At 34.7% G+C, this 22,244-nt stretch overlaps 1 protein-coding gene and 2 non-coding genes across 4 annotated transcripts; all 3 read right to left on the bottom strand.

Annotated features, from left to right (window-relative positions):
* Positions 1–505: 505 nt before the first annotated feature.
* On the bottom strand, positions 506–18,978 carry LOC106151328 (uncharacterized protein C12orf56). 2 transcript variants are annotated; one of them, XM_013524544.2, is made up of 12 exons: positions 18,565–18,978; positions 16,046–16,728; positions 14,927–15,080; positions 14,474–14,547; positions 9,467–9,605; positions 8,785–8,894; positions 8,089–8,320; positions 7,380–7,454; positions 6,862–6,882; positions 5,460–5,537; positions 4,895–5,076; positions 506–4,530 (listed from the first exon to the last, which is right to left on the bottom strand). In XM_013524544.2, the coding sequence occupies exons 1-12, from the start codon at positions 18,814–18,816 to the stop codon at positions 4,404–4,406; spliced, it is 2,127 nt and encodes a 708-aa protein (XP_013379998.1). In that variant the 5' UTR covers positions 18,817–18,978; the 3' UTR covers positions 506–4,403. The 2 variants fall into 2 exon arrangements, with proteins under 2 accessions (XP_013379998.1, XP_013379999.1); XM_013524545.2 differs by lacking the exon at positions 6,862–6,882.
* A 1,291-nt stretch (positions 18,979–20,269) lies between these two features.
* Positions 20,270–20,387, bottom strand: Trnal-caa (transfer RNA leucine (anticodon CAA)). The gene is made up of 2 exons: positions 20,350–20,387; positions 20,270–20,315 (listed from the first exon to the last, which is right to left on the bottom strand). It is a non-coding gene; the product is annotated as a tRNA-Leu (tRNA).
* A 638-nt stretch (positions 20,388–21,025) lies between these two features.
* Trnal-caa (transfer RNA leucine (anticodon CAA)) lies at positions 21,026–21,145 on the bottom strand. Its single transcript has 2 exons — positions 21,108–21,145; positions 21,026–21,071 (listed from the first exon to the last, which is right to left on the bottom strand). It is a non-coding gene; the product is annotated as a tRNA-Leu (tRNA).
* Positions 21,146–22,244: the final 1,099 nt, after the last annotated feature.

Below are 22,244 nucleotides of genomic sequence, written 5' to 3'. Positions count from 1 at the left end.
AAAAAATTATTTTGTGCTTAACTTATTATTTTGTAACTTATAGTTAAATGATTCTTACTATTGATATTCAGCTGGAAAAATTATCTTGAATGTTAATTTCTATTTCTTGAATTTTTGCAATTTTATGTGGAATTTTAATTTTTCTCAAACTGGCATTTTCAAAGTGTTAATTGAACTCATGGACCTGGAGCATTATGTTAGTTTGATATTCCTAACATCCAAAAATTGCTGTTGACCTTGCTGTTAAGGGATCTGTTTAATATATCAACTGCAGAATACCACATGGGTCTACCTTCATAAAAAAAACATCAAGTCATATACGTATATATTCTGATAAATGATGCATCAGACTTGTACTGCAGCACATGTTGAGAAAACTAAACCCAGAGTTAGTGTATTATCTCCTACATGTAGCCACTCTTGCTGTTTCTCGCATATACCAGGATTCCTGTATCATTGTTCATTTCAGACACTTTCACAAATGAGATAACTAACCAGGGCTAAATATCATCTGGTTACATTTATTAAACAAAAAATACACTTCATGTTCAGCTAGCTCAGCTTGTCTGAATCATAACACAACCATCAGTACATTAACTCCATTACAGGAAGCTGAATTTAGATAAAGAAATTGGACATACTCATATATAACGGACTTGACTATTAAATCTCAGTAAAATGTGTCAGTATCAAATACATCAGTTTTTAGCATGCTTTACACAACTCTGCTGTCTAAATATAAAAAAAAATGAAACTTATCTTTTGGTTCTACCGTTTCTTTTACTTTGTGTGAACATTCCAATTCAAATTCAGCAGTCTGTCACACGTAATGCAACAAATGTTCTGCAGCATCTCAACTATCACAATCTGCAGTATCTCAACTAACACAATTAACCTTGAAGAGTCACTTTAAACACAGCTAATGTTCAGCAGGGTGTCACACCAAACAAAATCAACAAATTGGATGGGTCAGATCAATCACGGTGTAATAATTGAGACAGCAATATAAGCTATGTACATTATCACAGCTGCATTTGTAGCTTTTTTTTTCTTCACAGGACTAGACTGCAAAGCACATAATATAATGGTTACTAATTGTATTCATTAGTACATACAAACAGATCTGAGTTAACTTTCCGTATAATGTATATATATATATATATATATATAGAACTAATTGTATTACATTCAATACACAAAATTATACTTAAGGTAATGTCCTCATAATATTTTAGTGTGAAAGATTTTTCTCAATTTTTTTACATCCACAGTTGACACTACTGCATCCATATTCATACTAAAAATGATACTAGTAGGTAACAATGTTAGTTTTTTTGCTATGATGATTTAAACTTTGGATTCAATTACTACAGAATCACATGGATTCATTCTTATTTAATATGATATCTATATAAATATATGATACCGAGAAAAAATGTGTTAACATGAGGATCATCCAAGACAGCCTAAAAGAAGGCTACAACACTGCATGATGTTCTATGGTACTAGAAAGCATTCTGGAATCTGTGCTAAGTTGGGTTCACTTTTCAGTAATAAAGGTGAAATACTATGCACCGGGAATGTCATCTTAGAAAGCAGTACAAAAGCAACACCCAAAACGCGGTGAATTTGAACTGTTGTGCAACAGACTGTAATTCGACAGATTATCTGAGATATTTTGAGATATTTGAGATATTTTGAAAAAACATCCAGATTAATATGATGTAGGTAAAGTCTATCGCCTTTTGTTCATTGTAGCACCTGACAATCACTAGCCCAACGTAGTATCTAAACCTACTCTCTACCAAATACCACAAAATCTCGTTTGATTTTGTGCTTGGACTTTAGGCTATCTCGGTTGACTCCCATAAAAGTGTGTTTGACCATTTTACCAGCCCTTTTAGCATTATATATAAACTTAAACTTGCTGTAACAAATTATAATACAAGAAAAAAAAAAAAAACTATAACAAAAATACAAGGCAATGCCATGCTTACTCTATTATATACTTTCATATGGTACATGTATTTGTATTTGGTAAAAGTATTTTACAATGTAAAAAAGGTGCTTTTAAAAATGCAACCATTAACTTAACAGTAAATAAAAAATTCTATAAGAAGCTCTTAACAAGGTATTAAATGATCACTGATGATAAAGAAAGTAAATGTTGGTATATATATATATATATATATATATATATATATATATATATATATATATATATCCAAGATTACAGGTTAAAGGATAAAATCAATGTCTTTCAATACAACATCGGTCATCAACATATTGATCTAAAAGCAATTAACAATGATTAAATGATTGATATAAAAATACATGAAACTAATGCTACACAAAAAGTTATTTTGAGTTTTAGCACAAAACTGAAGCAACATAATAACCTTAATACTAAATAAAGATATGTTTGTGGATGTAACTTGACCTTATAGGATATTTGGTCTAGTATCTAAATTAAATGAAATTGAAATCAAATGCAGGACGGATTTAAAGATCATAGGGATAGTATGCTCCATTACATACTCAATAACCCTGAAAAACGAATATTTCCACATGGTGTATAAAAGTAACTAGGGCTTTTCATCTTGGTGGTTAAATCATGTCATACACAGTTACTAATTATTAGATATATTTCCATGAAGTTTCAATTTTCAATATTTCTAAGGATCATAACATGTCACAACTATGGCAATGTGATGACAGCATGGCAATTTATGTCAGATGAAACTAACATCGGCAATACAAAAACCTAATTCTGTCTGCAACACAATCAAACATCAAACTCCAATAGATTCACTACCAGACAACTGAATTTCCTCAGGAACCTACTTGATATTAACAATTTGTCTGATGCTAAAACAGATGTTAACTAGAGGATCAGAGAGGCGATACCGGCTCCGAATATTGTACCACCAGCTGGAGCAAGCGCATTCGTATAGACCCCCACATACACAAAATAAGGAACACAGCCACCAGTCTTGTGCTTGACAAGCTGTAAAAATGCAATCAACAAGAATTTTCAAAATATGCAAAAAATATATATATAACTAAAAATGGTACAATCAAAGTTAAGTTCATCGTAAGGTAGGTCAAAGGTCAATTCCAAGGTCACAGTGTCTGCGTGGTGTCTGAATAAGAGAGCAAATAATTTTTTTTTCGGCAAAAATTTTGTTTTTTTGAAAATTTTGGCCCGTTTGACCTTGAAATAAAGGTCAAAGGTCAAATCCAAGGGCATATTTGAAATCTACACATATGACTTTTGGAAAGCTGTCTGTAGAAATTTTTCCCATAATTCCTTCCGTAGGGGAGATAATTAGCATTTAATTTTGCCATTTTTGGACAAGGGTGCATTGCAATGAGTGCCACACCTAGACCCCAATACTGACAAAGCCCAAATTTTACGTGGAACGAGTTGAGATTATACGTGACCTAAATCCAAGAGATGGGTATGGAGGCCCTTACCGTCTAGGAGGAGAAGCGGTAATGGTGACTTGGCGGCAGAGCCGTAGGAGCCGGCGGAGCCGGCGGAACATACGGGTCGGGACTAAAAACCATGTGTACCGCCAGCGCCTACGCTGGTGGTACAATAAAACTTTGCTATATTAACAAATAGAGTAAAACTTAAACTAATGTTGTAAGCATGGTACATTTAAGGGTTAAGTCTATAATTCCTTTATAGTTGAGAATCACAGTCATGACTAGCACAACCAAGAGAAGAAAATTGAAAAAAATATATGGAGTTTATAAAAAAAATGTCACAACCAATGTAAACATACTTCTTGTGTATGAAGCAAAAAATGAAGAGTGAATTCAATATATCTGGGAAAAATCCAACCCATAGCTTTGTATAAAGTATTCAATATTGTATATATTTCATTCACAACCCCTTATTTATTATTTGGTGCACACATAGCAGTACTAAATTTTATATCATGATTTACTCGTAAATGTATAGCTTATAGTTACTAACAGTGAACAGATTTACAAGCAAATTCTTTAAAATCTTCTCTCAAATAATAATTCCCCTTACCTCAACTGAAACGGTTGCATTTTCACATCGATTATGTCACCATTTTAGTGGAATGTGCCTGGTCTCACTACTCCATTCTGATCCCATATATTGTTCTCTCTCAATTATTCTCAGGCTCAGCTAATACAGGCAGTGTCCATTAGTTAGTTTAAATGCTCTACAAAAAGATTGTTTGTGTTCTTTGGTTTGGCTAACTCCATATTACTGCCATGTTCTTCCCTGATGACACTGTCTGTGTGTATTTTTTTGGAATGCACTGCTTCAACAACTGCAGTTTGACTTCTCTATCAAATGGCTGTACTTTCAAGTCTCAACAACAACAATCTGGCTTCTACAAATGACTGTATGAATATCTCAACTACTGCAATCTGACCTTCTTTTCTAAGACATGTGATGTCACCTGTTCTATGAGGCTCACAGCCCACTCAGTGATGGGGTAGTGTTTGGGTAGCTTCTCTGCTATAACTGGTGCTTGGACAAAATACCTGCAAAGTCAAGAATGGGGATAAGAAATATGTTGTATTTCTATAGGGACTAAGCTTGTTTTTTTTTTCCTATGAGCCATGCTACATTTACTATATATTTTATAATATCTTTACGCAAGACAATGAAAAAAATATTTCACCAAAGGATGTACTAACAGTATGAAGGAATGAAAGAAAAATTGAAAGTGTTGTTCAGATTGTGAATCAAAATAATAAATTAGGGGCTCTGGAGAATAAGCCAATATTATAATGAGACAGAGCTGAAATCTGAGTGTAACACAGCCTTTTTTCAATACAAGAAAACAAATTTTTTAAAATCAATGCACAATCTGTTTGAAATGCGATGTTAGAGAATTTGACTCACTTGAATTCCTCTGTGTAGTTATTTCTGATGTAAGTGGCAATGGGTTCGTTGTATTTGATAAATGTTTGCAGCACATAGAACTGCTGGAACACCAGCACCGCTTCCTGTGGTGTCAGCTCCACTCGCTTTGAAGGTGCAATATAATGAAGTGCGGAGGTGGTCACCCTCTCAATAAACTTTTCCTAAAATTGATGAAAAAAGCTCCATATTGAACAAAAAGAATTGTCACACTGGTAGTCTTGAAAAGAACAAAATAATACCTCTTTCTTATCCCCCCCCCCCCTTCCATTACAGTACTGTATTATACTGAAGTAGCAAAATGAACAATGTGAAATTTTGACTTCATTTAAAAGGGTCCTTCAAAAATAGTTAGGATAAATAAATATAGAAAATAGATTATTAAACCACATATTTAATATAATATAATATAATTTGATAAATTACTTAAATTGTTTAAAGGTAATGAAATTTTGAAAAAGGGGTTTCACTTAAACCTGGACCGCAGGTTATGTCTCAACCTACTTAAATATAATAATTATTATTATAAATGAATAAAAAGACTCACTGTGGTCCTCATTTTTTCTAGGATTTTCATCATCCAGCTGATGTTGAAGAAAGCATCTTCTTTATCTTCCCAGTTGGCCTGTTATCACACAATGTAACAGTTAATGATGATGATATATCTTTATATTAAATAAATATCTTTGTTAAAAACCCTTTTCTAACTCTGGGAGGAAACAGGACTTAGTGTTTCAGTTATATCCTGTGTTCTTTTTTGTTAAAAATCATGAAAAGCATAACACTCTTAGACTAGTAAACAGTACAGAAATGTTGAGTTGTTTAAGTAACTGTTATTTCTTAGCATTTTACATATTGTGTTATGATGCAATTAGCAGCAAAAACTATGCACGTAAAATTCAATATTAGGAAAAAAGTATATAAATTAATTTCCAGAGCGGGGGCAGCAAGCAACTATTATTTGACAAGGAACCAATCATGCAATCTCTCATAGATGGTACATTGTTCGGTCAATCTACATAAGCACATGAAGCACAAGCACGCTATTCTCAATTCTAGCATATTACATCATCAAACTTGAGAAAAATCACAATACTAAAAAGAACATATAATAGTAAGATAATAACAAATAATTTAAAAGAAGGTCAAGAATTTTCATCATATGGTTTACAATATTTGATGTGTCAAATAAGTGGAAATCAAAGCAAAAAAAATGTCTTAATTTGATTCAAAATCAGAAGGTCTGATTTAGGTTTCAAGTCTCGTTCACAATTCATCAGGACGATTTAGAAATAACTTTATTTCTAGGTAAAAAATATCTTTTTGAATTCTTAATTAGTAAAACAATAAAATAACCAAGATGTTTTGAATATCAATCATAATTATTTAGATATTAAAAATGTAAATTTTAGGTTATGCTAAAAGATGTGGCCCCAATACGTAAACCATACGAAAAGAAAAAGTATTGATGAAAATCACAGAAATTAACCATAAAATTATGAAAACTGGAGATGAAATACAGATTGTAAATAAAAATCTGTCAACCTGATTACACTAGTAGAATCAAAAGAAGAACCAGATATTTCTAGGGTGGGTACTGAATGTCAGCTGTTGACAAAAACAAAGTTTAACATGAATATTTTTTTCTGACAATAATAATTATAATTATTATAATAATATCAATAAAAATCTTTTTCAAATCTCAAAGTCATGATTTTCAGCAAATACGTACCCCCCCCCCAAAAAATAAATAAATAAATAAATTCAAAAGCTTTTTTCTTTGAAAGGGGTCAAGCTGACATTTAATACAACCCAAATACAAATTAATGAAAATAATGGAGTTGGAAAAAGAGATCAGATAGTGTAATTTGAGTCTGAAGTAAGAGATTGAGAAAAACCATGCCCATGCATCCACATTCAACCCATAATGAGCTACAATGTAGTTATACCTCTATGTCCATCCAAAGTGTCTATATAGGAATAATATAGGTTACATGAGAGTTATATGTATAGTGCATGCTATGGTGACGTGCATGTAAAAATATGACCTAGACCTATCACCCCGAGTTTCAGATTGAGGAAAGTCTATTGGATAAGCCCCACATATGGGACAATTACAACTATACAGACGTAATGAGTAGAAGAGGAGTTAGAGTCAGTGCTCTGAGACTCAGGGTGAGAACTTCTTGCATGCCATACTAGGGTATATACATGAATAATAATTATCATTCACAACAGGCCCAGAACGAAATAAATATAACTTCAATCCAGTATTGTCTATATCATGAATACATTTAATTTTCATCCGTACACTGTACATGTGAAGAGCAAAATTATACAACATTTAAAAATTAGCATAGAATAAAATTATTTTTTTAATTATTGATCCATTTTATAAAACAGTATATTACACTTCTATAAAATAGCCCAGAAAAAATGAATTGCTGGTGGTTCACTGTATACTTACATTTTTTGCAATGACCATTAGTTCAAACAGCACTACAGCAGCCATGTCCGTGAATTCGGTCACCAGCTGAGAAATCTGCAGTGACAAGTTCATTTTTACAACAGGAAAATACAAACAATGACATAAAATCATATTTAAATTTATTTATGATTATAAAAGAAATCAGAAGGGTTACAGTTTTACAGGATGAGGTAGTGAAAACTCGTCAGACTAGACTTATATTTTGAAATTTTGGAACTGAAGTAGTCAAAGATCAAGTAGTTGGTCTATAAGTTGAGACCAACTTTTTGTTTTTGGGTCTTATCTTTAACCATCTAGGCCCTGATCTCAATTAGCTCTTTAAGTACACCCCCCTCCACCACCCACCCCCATATAACCACCCCATTTTACTCTAAAGGCACTTTCAGAACAAGTTGAGCTGCAGACTTACTGATCCATGGATCAAATTTGGTTTATCCACTTTAAATCGATGCTGCTAATCCCCTTATGGTCTCCCCGCCTACCACATGCGCAGCTCTGCAGTAGCATAGCAATTAAATCTCAGAGCTCATATTTAATCCGTTTAATTGTGTGGTAGGTGGGGAGACCATTAGGGGATAAGCAGCATCACTTTTATGTGGGGTCAGCCATATTTAATCTGCAGACCAGTTAGTCCGCAGGTCATCAGATCTGATTGCAGCCTATCACAAGATGCAGACACCACCCGTACCTCAGCATCGGCCAGACACTTCCACTGGTCTGCCTGTGATGTCATCAGCAGGGCGGCGGCTTTACTGGACGGTGGCTTGTACTTCTGTGGCACCTCAGGCAGGCAGGTCAGCACCGTCATCAGGTCCACCGAAGCTTTTCCCTTGCCTGACTTAAGACACTGCAGCCGGGTGGGTAAGATCTCTGTCTCTCGAAACATCAGCGCTAATGTGTCCACTAGAAGAACAACTAGTCTGCAAAAGAAGTGTTTATTTACATCAGCATTGAACAACAAAAATAAAATTTATAATAACAATAATAATGATGAATAAATAAATAATTGAACAGATAAATAAATAATAATACATAAACAGATAAAAAGTTTTTTCAAGACCTTGACCCCCATATTCACTGCAATTCTGTTTACAATATGGAGGTGTCTGGCAAAAAGACTACGCTTTGTAGACTTGTGAAAATGATGATCCCTGTCAAATTCACAACTATAAAACATAATATGAATCACACATAAACACTGTTAGATCAATGAATTGTTGAATAAATAATTACACAGACAATGCTTTCCTATCGTCAAATTTTCCGCTCTACTCAATTGGCTGTGTAATTATTAATTCAACAATTCATGTACAGTAAATCTACCAGCCCAATGAACTTTTTTAAGATCTGTTAGATCAATATTATCTCTTGAGGTGTTCCTTACTCAAATTCATCTGCTCTCTGTGTTCTTGCCTTGTCTCCCTGCATACTGTGCGGAGACTTGGGAAGGTACTTCTGGAGCTGATGGACGATGAAGTTAAACAGATCTGAGGACTGAAAGGAAAAAATAATGGATTAGAATCTCATTATCAGATCTGGGGACTGAAAGGAAAAAGAGTGGATTGGAATCTCATTATCAGATCTGGGGACTGAAAGGAAAAAGAATGGATTAGAATCTCATTATCTGATATTGTATTTATGTATCTGTTATTCATCTCAGTAAAAAGGGGTTTTACATTTCTGGCTGCTGTACAAACAACTTTGGAGTAAAAAAAGGTCTGATGTTACTCTCACAAACATATTCCTACAAAAATTATTTATTAATTTATCAAAATCCATATGTCCTTGTAAGATAAGAATCTGCACTTTAAATGGAGTTGGAATTGTGCTAAAAGTAATTTTTAAAATATTATCATTTTTCTACAATTTTGCACTTTATTAGTCAACAAAATGTAATCTCTGACACAAAAAATGAAGGTTTAGTCTATCTATTCAAATACATCAGAGTCATTTCTTTTTGCAATATTTTCCTATTGTCCAAAAACTGAAATCTTCTTCACTTATAGCTAAATTGTTTATCATATTGAACAGACTGAAGAAAGGGAAAACCTGATAAGCATACTCACCTTCCAAAAGAATTTCTTGAGAGCCATATTTTTCTCAGTTGCTGTCTTCAGTTCTTGCATTAGTCTGAACACCTCCTCCATAGAATTGGCACTGAATAGTTCTCGTTTTAACTGACCAAACAGAAGCACCAGTTTTTCGCTGAAAAGCATAAAAATTTCATGTACGCCCAAAATTACATTATCAGCTGAACTTACGCATTTATGGTGTGTGTGTGTGTGTGTGTGTGTGTGCATGTGTACTAAAGTGCACATCCATGAAAGATGAAATAATGCATTGGATGAGAAAAGCACAATCACTGTACCCAATTTTTCCCAACAAGCACAATCTAATATGATGTGCCAAATAAATATGCAAACTGTCGATCTACAAGTACCAGTTAAAAGATATTTCAGGTTTTTTGATTGGGAATAAAAAGCCTTGAATTTGTATTGCAAAATAACTGCCTTAAAATTGACTATATACTGAATGCAAATGGGTGAATACCAAAGTCACTCTGTCAAAAGTTAATCATAATATTATCATATATATATCCATGGAGAAGAAATATGCCAAGTAGTTTTGAGAAATAAAAATGTGGGATGCTTACTTTTAATCTGCTTGATAGTATATATTGTGTGACAGCAATTCAGTAAAATCACACCTGGTATATATTATATTTTGCACTCTATGGTTATATATTGAATATGTAATATATATTTTCAGTGCTTTCAATTATTCATAATTAATTAATCTAAAGTCAAGATCAATGATAACGTATCAGGCTGTCAGCTTTACTGTTAAGGACATAGCTGAAATGTTTTTGACAGATAACAGGCTGATGAGAGGAGTAAAAGACATTTCAGGACATGATTTAGTGTATGCCAGAGTTTCTGAGATAAATTCTTTACTTTGATGTATTTTCACAAAACATGACACAGTACACTGTACTTCTTAACAATTACATAAAATGACTTAACCATAGATTGTCTAAGCAAGGGGAAAAATAGTCTACTTTATATCTAAATAATAAATCAGATATACATAATACTACGATGATTAATGTTATATCTGCACTTGTTTACAGGCAACCCCATAATATGAAATAAACACAATAAAACAGTCACGGTTTACGTATCAATCCTATTAACATCTGAGTCCTTGTAAACTAATACGAGCACCATACACCTTTAATATAATGAGACATTTCCCACCACAATAATCGCAAATGGAATTAAAACCCTTGTTAAGCATAACCCCCTTGAACAATGGGTTTTAAGTCACACAAACCGTGTACCATACAACTATGGAAGGGCCATAGTGTACACAAAGGTATACACGTGAATGGAGCATGTGTTAACTGGTCTCAATACAAATTGCACAGTTGCACAATGGCCAATCTGGGCTTCATGCCTGTCCCTAAAACTGAGCCTATTAAAATGACGGCACATTATGTGCTGTTACTAAAATAATCATAAACAGTAGGTGTATAATAATGTACATGCAGCTTTGAGGTTTAACTTAAAAAATGGATTTATGAAGAGCTCATTCTGAGCCTAATCTGAAGCAGAGATTTGCAACATGTATGTCGAGACAGCCAAATATAATAACTGGATAGAATGAAATAAAGCAAAATATCATAGTGCAAATGAAACCAATGAAATTAATACTATAATTGGATGCCTTCCTTTATAGAAAAAAACTTCACATACCATACTAAGAATGGCAATCATACGTATTGTTTTACATACACTCTTGGCAGAATTCAGTATATTTAATAACATTCTGCTATTTCACTTTGTAATATCCGCACGAACAGCTAAGTAATTTCAATAGCACTTCACTCAGATTGCATAAATCGTGATCATTCTATGCAAAACACGCTACTTGTGTTTCAGTACAAAGTACAAAGCATTGACTGCGCAGTCTGTTATGTCAAAAGTCTTCTCAGTCTTCTCAAGGAACTGACATTAACATGTGGCAAAGTGAAAGAGAGCCAAAGCCATAATAAAATCTTTATACTGGCATTAATTTACATGGCATACTGTATCTCATGAAAAAAGTTGTAGCTATATGTGCTTGGTCAATAAATACACTGATGCCTATTTCCTTTTATCATTTTCTTCTTTTCTTTTTTTCATGTAATTGTAAACAATTTGTTATTTTTTTATAAAAATACAAAAAAAAATATTAATATTTTTATCAATTTTTACAAATATTTCTTATATTTTTTATTGTTAATGTATATAATTTGTAATAAAAGAAATATCAAGAAATCCACCAACAAAATTTGTCTTGGGTGAAAGTAGCCTAAAAATTTCAGCCTGAGAGTTAAAGAATAAATTTTCAGTCAGAAACCAACCCCTACACAAAATGGCAAAAACAGCATTATCCACTGTATGCAATTATATCAGTGTAATCTAACAGCTCGATAAATCAGCTCTTCCCGTGTTGATTTATCCAAACTTCCAACACTGTTGTCAGCCACAACAAAGTCCCACTCCTACGATACCGACTAAACACGGCCTGACCTTTGCAAATATATCAGCTATTGATTTTTTTCTCTTGTCTTTCCCTTCCCTCCTGACCCACAACTTACACCCAATGCCTTTCTACATGAATACACTACAGAGCAAAGCTAACCCAATGCTTCCTTTCAGGTGTGTGAAAAACAGGCAGCGGGACTATAGCCAATTCAAACATCCGTCCTCCAAATACAGGCACAATGGAATATTTACAAACAGCGGGTTTAAACCAACGTTTTAGCTCTTTCAAACCTATGTCTTGCCACACAATTGAACAGGGCAGATAAACAGTCTGTTTTATGCTTGTGACAGATTTTCCCAAAGTTTTTCTTTCCCCCTAAAAACCAGACCTAGGTTTCACAGTTATTTGGCACTATGCTATAATTATAAGCAGTTGACTCTATGGTGCTTCACTTATCCTCAAGTTTCTACAAGGCAACTAGCAATAACATGTTTGCTATTTACTTAGGGATGTTTGTGCATGCACAAGTTGGCAGCAGGCTTGCACATATGATCAAACTTAAACAGGCGCCATCAGGCTAGCATTTTATAAAACTATGTTTGCCATATGATAAAGACATGTTCATATGACAACATATATTATTGTACTTGATCAATTTTGACCACTTCACTGTAATCTGATTAAAGAAAACTATTCATGCAGGCCTTCAATAGATATATGCAGTAAAGAGTTTTATAATGGCTAAATTTCATCAAATATAGAAATCAAAATTGCAATGCAGCTGAACTACCTAAACTAGAACTAGCATGTAACATTTTTCCTGATTTCATTTTGGATTTTTTAGTTTTTCTTTACCTCCACTAGACTTATAAATTTAACTGAAAAATGTAACATAATTGCCCAAATGAAACTGATGGTCTCTTCTTGTAAAATATTTAGCAAAAAGGTTTGAAGCTTATCCCTAAAGTAATGTTGAATGGCACAAAATTTCTATTGATATGTTTCAATGATCTGAAACAGTACATCCGAATGTCTAAGTAAATTGCAAAGAATATCTGCATTATTGCCAGTATGCCCTAGTTTGTAAATGTCCAGTTTAATTGTGCCACATAACTGCACAGGCCAGCAACCATAACCAATAAAAAGTAATCTGTGTCACGCCGAACCATTATTTTCAGGATCAATCCTTCTGCAATGACGAATCATTAAGTACTCATTCAAGCCAGGGCAAGTTGACCCAAGGTGTTGGTTCATTTTATCCGCTAGACTTTACATGAATAGCGAACACTTACTATTACGAAATACACCTTTGAAGCAGTGATTATGAGTCGTCTGAGTATGAAAGATGGTGTACATGCTACAGCATATAAGAGGGTACAACTATTAATGTATATCTAGTACATATGTCTGCCATTGTACTCATAAACCCTGTTCTGAAAACATGTCTGAATAGTAATTGTTCAGACTGTAGTTAGGTAACAGTTAATAATCGATTCAATTCTTAAATAAATAAACTTGCAAGTTGAATATTATAATAATAATTTAAATACACTAAATCAGTTATCATTTTTCCATTGAAAATATGGTCCCATGTATACTGAAAGAAATACTCCATACTAAAACCCTAAAGCACTGACACAGTTTTTCAACTACCCAGAATGTTTTTAATATGGTCCTAATAATGCACGTGTATCATTTATAGGAAAAATTTCCAGACTGTAATTACATTACGCTATAATATGCTTGAAATACCCAGATAATTACAGCTGACGACCAAGCAAATGGGAACGGTGTGATCACACTTTGTGTGTGACTAGAAGTCCATTAACTCCGCCCTGGGTTTCCAAGCATTCCTAATTAGCCAACAATGATAAAAAACCACATCCTGGGTGGAGATAAATCACCCAACAATACTGTGAGACTAAGGGTGATGATCAATTTACTGGGTAAGGTAATTGACATTTAACTTGGTGATTATGCTCCGTGGATGTGCAATCAATATCTTTTTGTCACAGTTTCTATCTCAAACTAACATACAGTTAGAGTTAGATTTAATTTTCCAGTGTGGGCAGTTGCAACTCCCAAACTGTATGGGACTGATTTCCCTATAGATTTTTTTATATTCTTGTGCCGTTATTTTCCCTTTTTCCCCTTTGGTTTGACAGGACTGTAAGGCACAGCAGTCCTGGTAGGGTTAATAAGGGACTCAAAGTGTTCGAGTACAAAAATACATGCTAAATATATGTTGATATATTCCAGTACTAGTATGTGGCTGAATTTTAGAGAGACCTCATACACATTATTCAAGTGTAATATCAAGAAAAAATTTTTAAAATCATTCAATGACGAATTCACTAACGCAACATCAAAACCACAATCATGACCGACTTGATCAAAATTATTCGCCCAAGTGATGGATCAAAGGATTCATAGAAATGTCCATTTTGACTACATAGTACATATTTTTGCTGTTGTTATAGATTCATTTTCAACTACAATATATCTAATGGAGTACTGACCATCAATTAACAGCCACTGCTTACCTGTCCATAGCAGAACGCCTGGGAGACGGCATCGTTTTCAGGCTGTAATTCTCATCCAACAGAAAAGTCCCCCTCTGCAATGATAAAAAAGCATTCCAATAAACAGAAATAAATAAAATAATTTAAGAAAAATTAAAGTTATAATTATGAGTTGGGAGGAGGGAGCAAAAGAAATCGGGGTGGTCTAGACAGATTCAACTAATTTCTATCTGAAACCACCAACTCCAGAAAAAAACTACCAACGAAGCCATTTCATTGCACATCTTTGCTATTTTCATTTAAAAATTGCCTGAATCATACTGAAGAGATTACATCATCAATCAATTTATCTTAATTCTGCCAATCTTATGATGGTAAAATTTTAAAAATAATTGTTTAAAGGCGACAAAAAAGCCTTTCCTTTCTTTAGAAATTATTTAATTTTCTATCAACAATTTCTTTTTTTTTTCTCACCATTTTATGGTTTTCCCAGGCACTCTTGATCAGCATGAGCATCGGGGAATGGAGATTCAGGATATAGATGTGTAACTCTGCCTCACGGGCTTCGTCAAGTTTTTCACCAAACGCCTCATCTTCAACATCTGAGATGTCTATCTTTGGGATTAAGCTGGTATAGAAATAAATACATACATAGATATATAAATGTTTATGATATATTCAAGAGGTTGTTAGAGTACTGTAGATAAACATCCAGGCTTGTGCCAGAATTTATTTTTCAACAGCTTAATTTTTTTTTTGAAAATCTATCACTAATTTGTGTACTGAGTAAATACTGTTTGTCCTTTAGTTATAATGAAAAATTACTCCCTGAAAAAAATTGCTTCATATTTAAATGGAAAAATCTTGTATCAATCACGTGGACAATTGACACCATTTTTCCATTACTCATAAGTGATTACTAGTAACTGAATCATTTGTATGAGTACTAGAATACAGCCAACTGCATCTCATACCGGATACAAAATTGATGGAGTAATTTAACGTAAATATGTTAGTCTCCTCTTGGAACAACATCTTAGACAGGAAAAGGAAATCATTTGCAGTTTATTAAGCGACAGATGCCATACTGGTGTTAATTGCACGTGCCGTACTAATAATTACATCAAATTGTTGCGGTCATCCAGCAATAACCACCTGCTTATTAATCTCATTAATCCCAATCTCCTCTCTACAGTTTGACTAATCTACATCATTATAGCAGCTTTAATACTCTTTCCTTGCTGGCTTAAGTAAAAGTTTGTTAGATCATTATACTATATATATAGTTTTTGTGGCAATAAATATAGTTTTTGTGGCAATAAAATAATCTACTTGAAGACGCAAAGCAAATAAAATCAATTGTCAATAAAGTAATAAAATTCTTATCATATCATAAAGAAGAAATTATATAATTATTTCACTGCTGCCTAATCAAACTATGGCAGGTATCAGACAATTATGTAAATAGATAGATTAATTAATGTGTTTGAATTTATTAAAAATTATTGTACTTCTTCCGGCTGCTTGCCCCCCCCTCCCCCCCCCCCCCCCCCCCCAACCTACCAACCCACCATTTCTATTCTCTCAACCTACCCCAAATTCTCAGTATCTGAATTACTGGATCTTGAACTGCTCTTTCTACTGGGAACAGAGCGGTCACTCTCCAATGACCGCTTTCTTTCAGGCGCTTTATTATGAATCTCATAAAGAGGCCCTGTCTTCTTATTGCCATCTGGGCCAGGAGAGTCTGTATTGCGTAGAGCAGGGAGAGGACGGGTTGATGAAGGGACGGGGCTATTTACACGATTTGTTTTCAACTGCTCTTTCAAGTCATTGCTCCCTAGCTTCAGTTTCTTTAATTGCATAGTTGGCATGGACTTGGACATGTGTAATTCTCCACTACTGTGAAGCTCTTTGTCTTCATCTTCAGAATCATCGTCTTGTTTCATGGCGTCTAGAACATCCTCATCAAAACTAGTACTGAAGGTCGGCTTTTGGACGGGAGATGACGATGACAACCTCTCTTCTCGTACCTCCTCGCTTCGTGGAGACTTTGCTCTTCTGAATAAACCATCGGAAATGGATTTAAATAGTGAAGTTTTAATGGGAGGATTGTTATTGTTGCCCCCTTGGGAGATATCCTGCATAGAGCTATGGGGGGATTTATCATTTTTTCCTCTCTTGCCCTTCAGTGGTTCGTGTGTCATAAATGTGACTGATATATGCTGTGTATTCAGTCTCTGCTCCCCACTCAGAAAGTCAGGATAATCATTCACCTGAAATATAGAAAAGGAAATTAGATTTAGATTGCAGTATTATTATATGTGATAAGAACATTAACACAAGCTAATCTTCTGCTGTGATGCAATTCCTTCAATATCCAACTAAAAAATATGCATGAAATTTGTGTTTACCAGTAATAAACTGACTTCATTTTTCCCAATACAAAATTGATTTAACTCAATTTTGCACTGGTTATTGTCTCAATAAAATATTATGCAACAGCTAGACCAATTCAATTCATCTATAGACCACAATATACAAGGAAATACATGCAATAAGCTGACATGCGATATTGCATGTGGCACATTATTTCTAAATATAAACATCTACTGAAGACCTATGTACTCTGCCATGGTAATTGTATACAGTTACAAATAATGCATGTCTTGATTGAGTGTATCTTTACTATAATTGAAAGACCGACCATCTTTGTACAAAACACCAATGAGTTAATCTCTTGTGGATATTTCTATGCATCTTCCTACAATGTACTTCAGTTAGCCAAGTGGTCTTGTCTTTGTCCAACAGTGCAGTTCACCTTTGATAATTTCTTTTATTTATCAGTACAGGAAGTCCTGAGATGGCATTAGGCCCTAATTCGTGTCAATAGTTATTATAATTGATATTAACAGAAAATAGTTTGGAGACTGTCACTTAATTACCATACAGCAAAATGGCAACCCTTTGATTAAGTCTTAAAATTGTAAACTACATGTTAAGTTATTTGTCTGTCTACTGATGTCCAAATATACGTGATTTGAGCAGTTAGAGCAGTTTCACTGTGAAGTGTTGCTTCAGGTATCTGTTAATTATTGTATTGGTAAAGGGATAACCACTATTCCAATTTGCAATGCTTAAATAACCAATTTCAAATTCAGTTTAATAGGTATTAGTAAACTACACCCCTCTGTGGTGTTAACAGTGGCCCTTAAAAGGGGGGGGGGGAGTTACAAAATTATCTATATTTTCATTCACTAGCTACTGTTCTTAGACAGTGGTCAGTAGGCTACTGTACAAGTAGTAACTTTTCAGCACAGATCACCCCATTTTTTATTGTAAGACTATGTGACCTGCCCCATGGACAATATCCTGCTAATGCTACATCATGTATGGTACAGATCAACCTTATATTGAGCGTTGTAGTTCTAACATGCAAACCATGCATTAGTAAATTACCGTATGAAAAGAAAAATCTATATTTTCATGCATATAGCACATGCACTCAGCTGCAACTGACTTAAAAATAAAACTGACATTTCAGGGTTATTTTAGCCCTTCTATAAGACTTCAGTGTGTATTCATAAGTACTTGTACCAGTATACATACATGTAATAACCTATACTGGTAGGTATTATTCACTGCCATATACTCAAGTTTCATGTTAAAAAGCTCTTCCATTTGCTCAACTTCATGGTAGAAATCTTAGTCTATTTGTCAAAACAGTGGCAGAATCGGGATTTTATTTATTTACATATTTATTTATAAATTCATATATTTATTTAATTTTGGGGGAAGGGGTGGTAAAACACACAATGATCATTTTGCCAGTAAAGCATACTGCAATCAACCATCCTACGCCAACACCCCCTCCCACACCACTGGAGGAGCACATCAACGTGCTGCATATGGAAGGTGCAATCTAGCAGTGCGTCGTAATCGGGGAATTGGTATTTTACAATTTTAAAACATCATGTTCAAAACAAGAAGAAAGTTACACTATGCAGTACGTGCAACAACCAAAAAGTGTACAACACATTTGTATTACTAGTACAACTATGACCAAATTTGTCCCAGAAGTTATACTGCAGTATGTAATGCTTTTAACTTACGTGTTCCACGCTAACTACATCCTTAAAAGGGACGGCCTCTTGGATGGTTTTAGGCGGATTTTCCGTGAGATATATACACTCATCTCCGAGCACCATGAATTTAAAGCCATATTTCTCCTTTTCCCATACAACTATGCAGGCTTCGTAGGCCCGAATCCTTTCTACCGCTTTCTCATCCTTCAGTGCCCGCTTGAGGAAACTTTCAAATTTCCCCAGGCGTTTGTGAAAAGTCTCTGGCACTGCGCGAGCCATGCATCACTTGGAAGGAGTCCCAGCACCTGCTACCTTTCCCTAGTTGTCATTTCTCCTCGTCTGGTGTATACAAGCGAAATGGATTAAAAGAATCACCTGTGTTCGCTGGCCCGCTTCTGTCTAATTTCAAGGCTCCATAATCCTATTTGTTTGGAAGTGACGTCATCGATACGGTCGAATTTTAGGTCAAGTAACTTTAAATAGATGGCGCTATAGGACAGCTGTCCGTGAATGGGCGGAGCCCTTATTTTGATTGTGAGTGCCATTTCTTCTTTAAGCAAGTCAACACTGGCATCGCCGTGTTCAAAGAGTAAAATTGTTTATTTAATTACACAAAAACTAACTTTAGTTAGGACAAATTAAAGATAATAAGCGGGGCAAACGGAGAGTAAAATGCTTGGTTTTGTTTCGATTTGCTTTTAAGAGTGAGAAGGGGATAATGCCAAAGCCTAGGTGATCGAAACCCAATCTGCCCCTCCCTGGGTCAGATCAGATTTGAGTTCGATCACATAGGCTTGATTTTTTAATCAACTGTCTTCCGTTCGATTTTTAGATCATAAATTTAGAGAGATCTACAGACATCGGGTCACTTAAAGTTAGTCGCATGCTGACACATAGGCCCTACCGGTGCGAGATACCAATTGCATAACGATTATTTGATTTTCGTTGTGCCATTGATTTATTCTGTTAATCAGATGTTGTATTACTCTTTACTAAAACAGATTGCGATAACGTTGCTGGGTATCAGATATCAACATGGGTCCACCTCCTGCACTATAGCTGCACCCATTTTCCACCCACGCCTCGTCTCCGCCCTCCTCCACAGCGAATTTCCTTACCCTAAAGGCAGAGGCTTTGGGTTTCAGAAAATATGAGTAATTCCCAGAATCTATCAATTACAATCATTTAGCAGACGGAATGAAAGATATCTTTTCTTTAGAATAGGAACCGGCCTATTATACCCGTACGTAGATGCCTCCAACCTCTTAATTTATCCTTTAATCAATATATAAATATATATATATTGATTAAAAATAAATATATGTATAAATTCAAAAAAAAGTGTCAGTCGGGGAACAGAACAAACTCTTAAAAAGAGTCAAGGTTTCTCCTTGAGTCTGGAGCCTTAGACTGCTCGGCCATCCTAAATTATTCTGGTGCTTAGAAGGATCAGAAGTTAGAATAAAGTGCTGAAGACAAGTTACATTATCGTCTTTTTTTAGTCTGATAACGCTTTCATATGGCTTGTGAAAAGGTTGTCTAAACCAACATGTAGAATGGGTCTTCAGATCAGTTTCACTTCAAAATAAAAAGAAATTAAGAAATTTAGCAGTTGTTTGATATATTTGAATCCAAAATGTATTATTTATTTACATACCGACACGGCTTTAAAATGTGTGTTGATGCAACTGTCTCCTTCTTTATAATTTGTTTTCTTAAATTGGAAAAGTATTGTCAGGAGTGGGATTTGAACCCACGCCCACATTCGTGGACCAGAACACCCACAAACTCTTCAACAGAGAGTCAAGTTTCCTTGAGTCTGACGCCTTAGACCGCTCGGCCATCCTGACTTCAATGAGCTTCATTGATAATAAGATTCGAATCAAAATTAAAGTGCTAATCGAAGTAAAGTTATGGTTAAAATAAATTTTTATGTTAATGGTTAGTATGGCTGGTAAAAATTCTGATTAAAGCCGGCATGTTGAACGGGTAACCTGAAAGTTTCATCAAGTTAGTAAACAAATAGATAAAACAACCATTTGACATAATATCAAAATTTATTTTCTGGTGTACTGAAACGATTTAAGGCTTCGTTCACATGCAATGTCTATTTTCTAAATTCTATTTTCTATTCGCGCTATCTTATGATCACGGTCTTATGATCACGTTCACATGCAATGTCTATTTTCTAAATTCTATTTTCTATTCGCGCTATCTTATGATCACGGTCTGTGCACTGAATATCCCGCCGCGTAATTACTGGCAGCGCGAGACAGTTACTTATAGTAACTTATAGTAACTGGCTCGCGCTGCCAGTAATTACGCCGCGGGATATTCAGTGCACAGACCGTGATCATAAGACATACCGAAAATAGAAAATAGAATTTAGAAAATAGACATTGCATGTGAACGAAGCCTTAATGTGTCCTTTTTGTATACTTATTTATTTCATTATAGAACCATCATTTTATCAAATTTCAAAAACAAATGTCAGGAGTGGGATTCGAACCCACGCCCACATTCGTGGACCAGAACACCCATAATCTCCGAAGAAGAGTCAAGATTTACACCTTGAGTCTGGCGCCTTAGACCGCTCGGCCATCCTGACCTTGGTGTTCAAAAAGAAAGTATAAATATATTTTATATCTTAATTATATGTGCCAGGTGAAAATACTTATTGGCATTTTATACAGTATATACATGGGATATATAATTTTGATGATTTTTTACTGAAGTTAAATCTAGTCAAAAGATCAGCAGCTGCTTGTTAGTAGGCCTACAGACTTTAAAGGGCGGGTCATTTCATGATTTCCTACAAACACTCCTTGTGGTTAATTATTACAGTTATTACGCAGTGTATTGTTTGTGTTTGCACGGTTATACTCATAAGGCCAACACAGCGTTGACCGTCCTTATGTCTTATCTTGGTCACTGCCTTCGTCTGCAGTATGACATGGTTTTAAAAATTATGAATGGCCTTCTCCATCTACAATGTAAATGATAAAAAGGCAAAATTGTGAGTGTTAATACATTCGTTGCGATTTAAAATCCAAGTGCTATCCACATGCAACAAAATCGGGTTAACTAGTATGTCACTTGCAATTTTCTGACCGGCAAAGATGGAGCAACATGAGACTGACATCATGATGAAAGTGACATAACAAATAACAGAACGTACAACAGCGTGCAATAAGAGGCATGTCCAAGCCAAGATTATTTAGACCAGAAAAAATAAAAGGTGTCACCCACTGCCCAGATGGCATGCCGTGCTGTTAAAAAATAAGTTTCATCAGGAATCACATGAGGAGCCCCTGTAACATGCAGTCGTCTGTGAAATTCGTTAAATTTACATTCTAATTTTGACGTCACTGATTTAATTCCAGTCTAATTTTCACAAATATCTTCCGGTCTACTTTTGACGTCATTTACCCATTGCAGTCAATTTTTGACGTCGATAAAGCAATTCCAGTCTAATTTTGACGTCATCCCACCCATTCCATTGTGACGTCAGTAAACCTACCCCAGTCTAAGCTTGTCCCGATGTGAACGTGGCATCAATTTACGCCGATACCCAGGGTGCACTGATAACGGAATGTGGATGTGTTAAGGACATTGCTATCTTATCAATGTTTTCACGCGCGGTTCTATGCATTACGTACTTTGTGTAGTGCTTTGTTTCCATATGCGTGTCGGAATAAGTAAATGTA

Source organism: Lingula anatina, chromosome 6 (assembly GCF_051362555.1).
Source record: "Lingula anatina isolate TDL-2025a chromosome 6, LinAna3.0, whole genome shotgun sequence".
Lineage (NCBI taxonomy): Eukaryota > Metazoa > Brachiopoda > Lingulata > Lingulida > Lingulidae > Lingula > Lingula anatina.
The sequence above is the reverse complement of the archived record's forward strand: the minus strand, read 5'-3'. Positions and strand labels throughout refer to the sequence as shown.

Bases quoted from the DNA above. Each gene is read 5' to 3' on its own strand.
- LOC106151328 (XM_013524544.2), bottom strand. From the start codon at position 18,816: ATGGCTCGCGCAGTGCCAGAGACTTTTCACAAACGCCTGGGGAAATTT. The intron at 15,081-16,045 runs GTAGGTTGAGAG...TTTCTATACCAG, and splicing joins TCAGATACTGAGAATTTGGG to CTTAATCCCAAAGATAGACA. The intron at 8,321-8,784 runs GTAAGGAACACC...CTTCTTTTGCAG, and splicing joins CAGAGAGCAGATGAATTTGA to ACTAGTTGTTCTTCTAGTGG.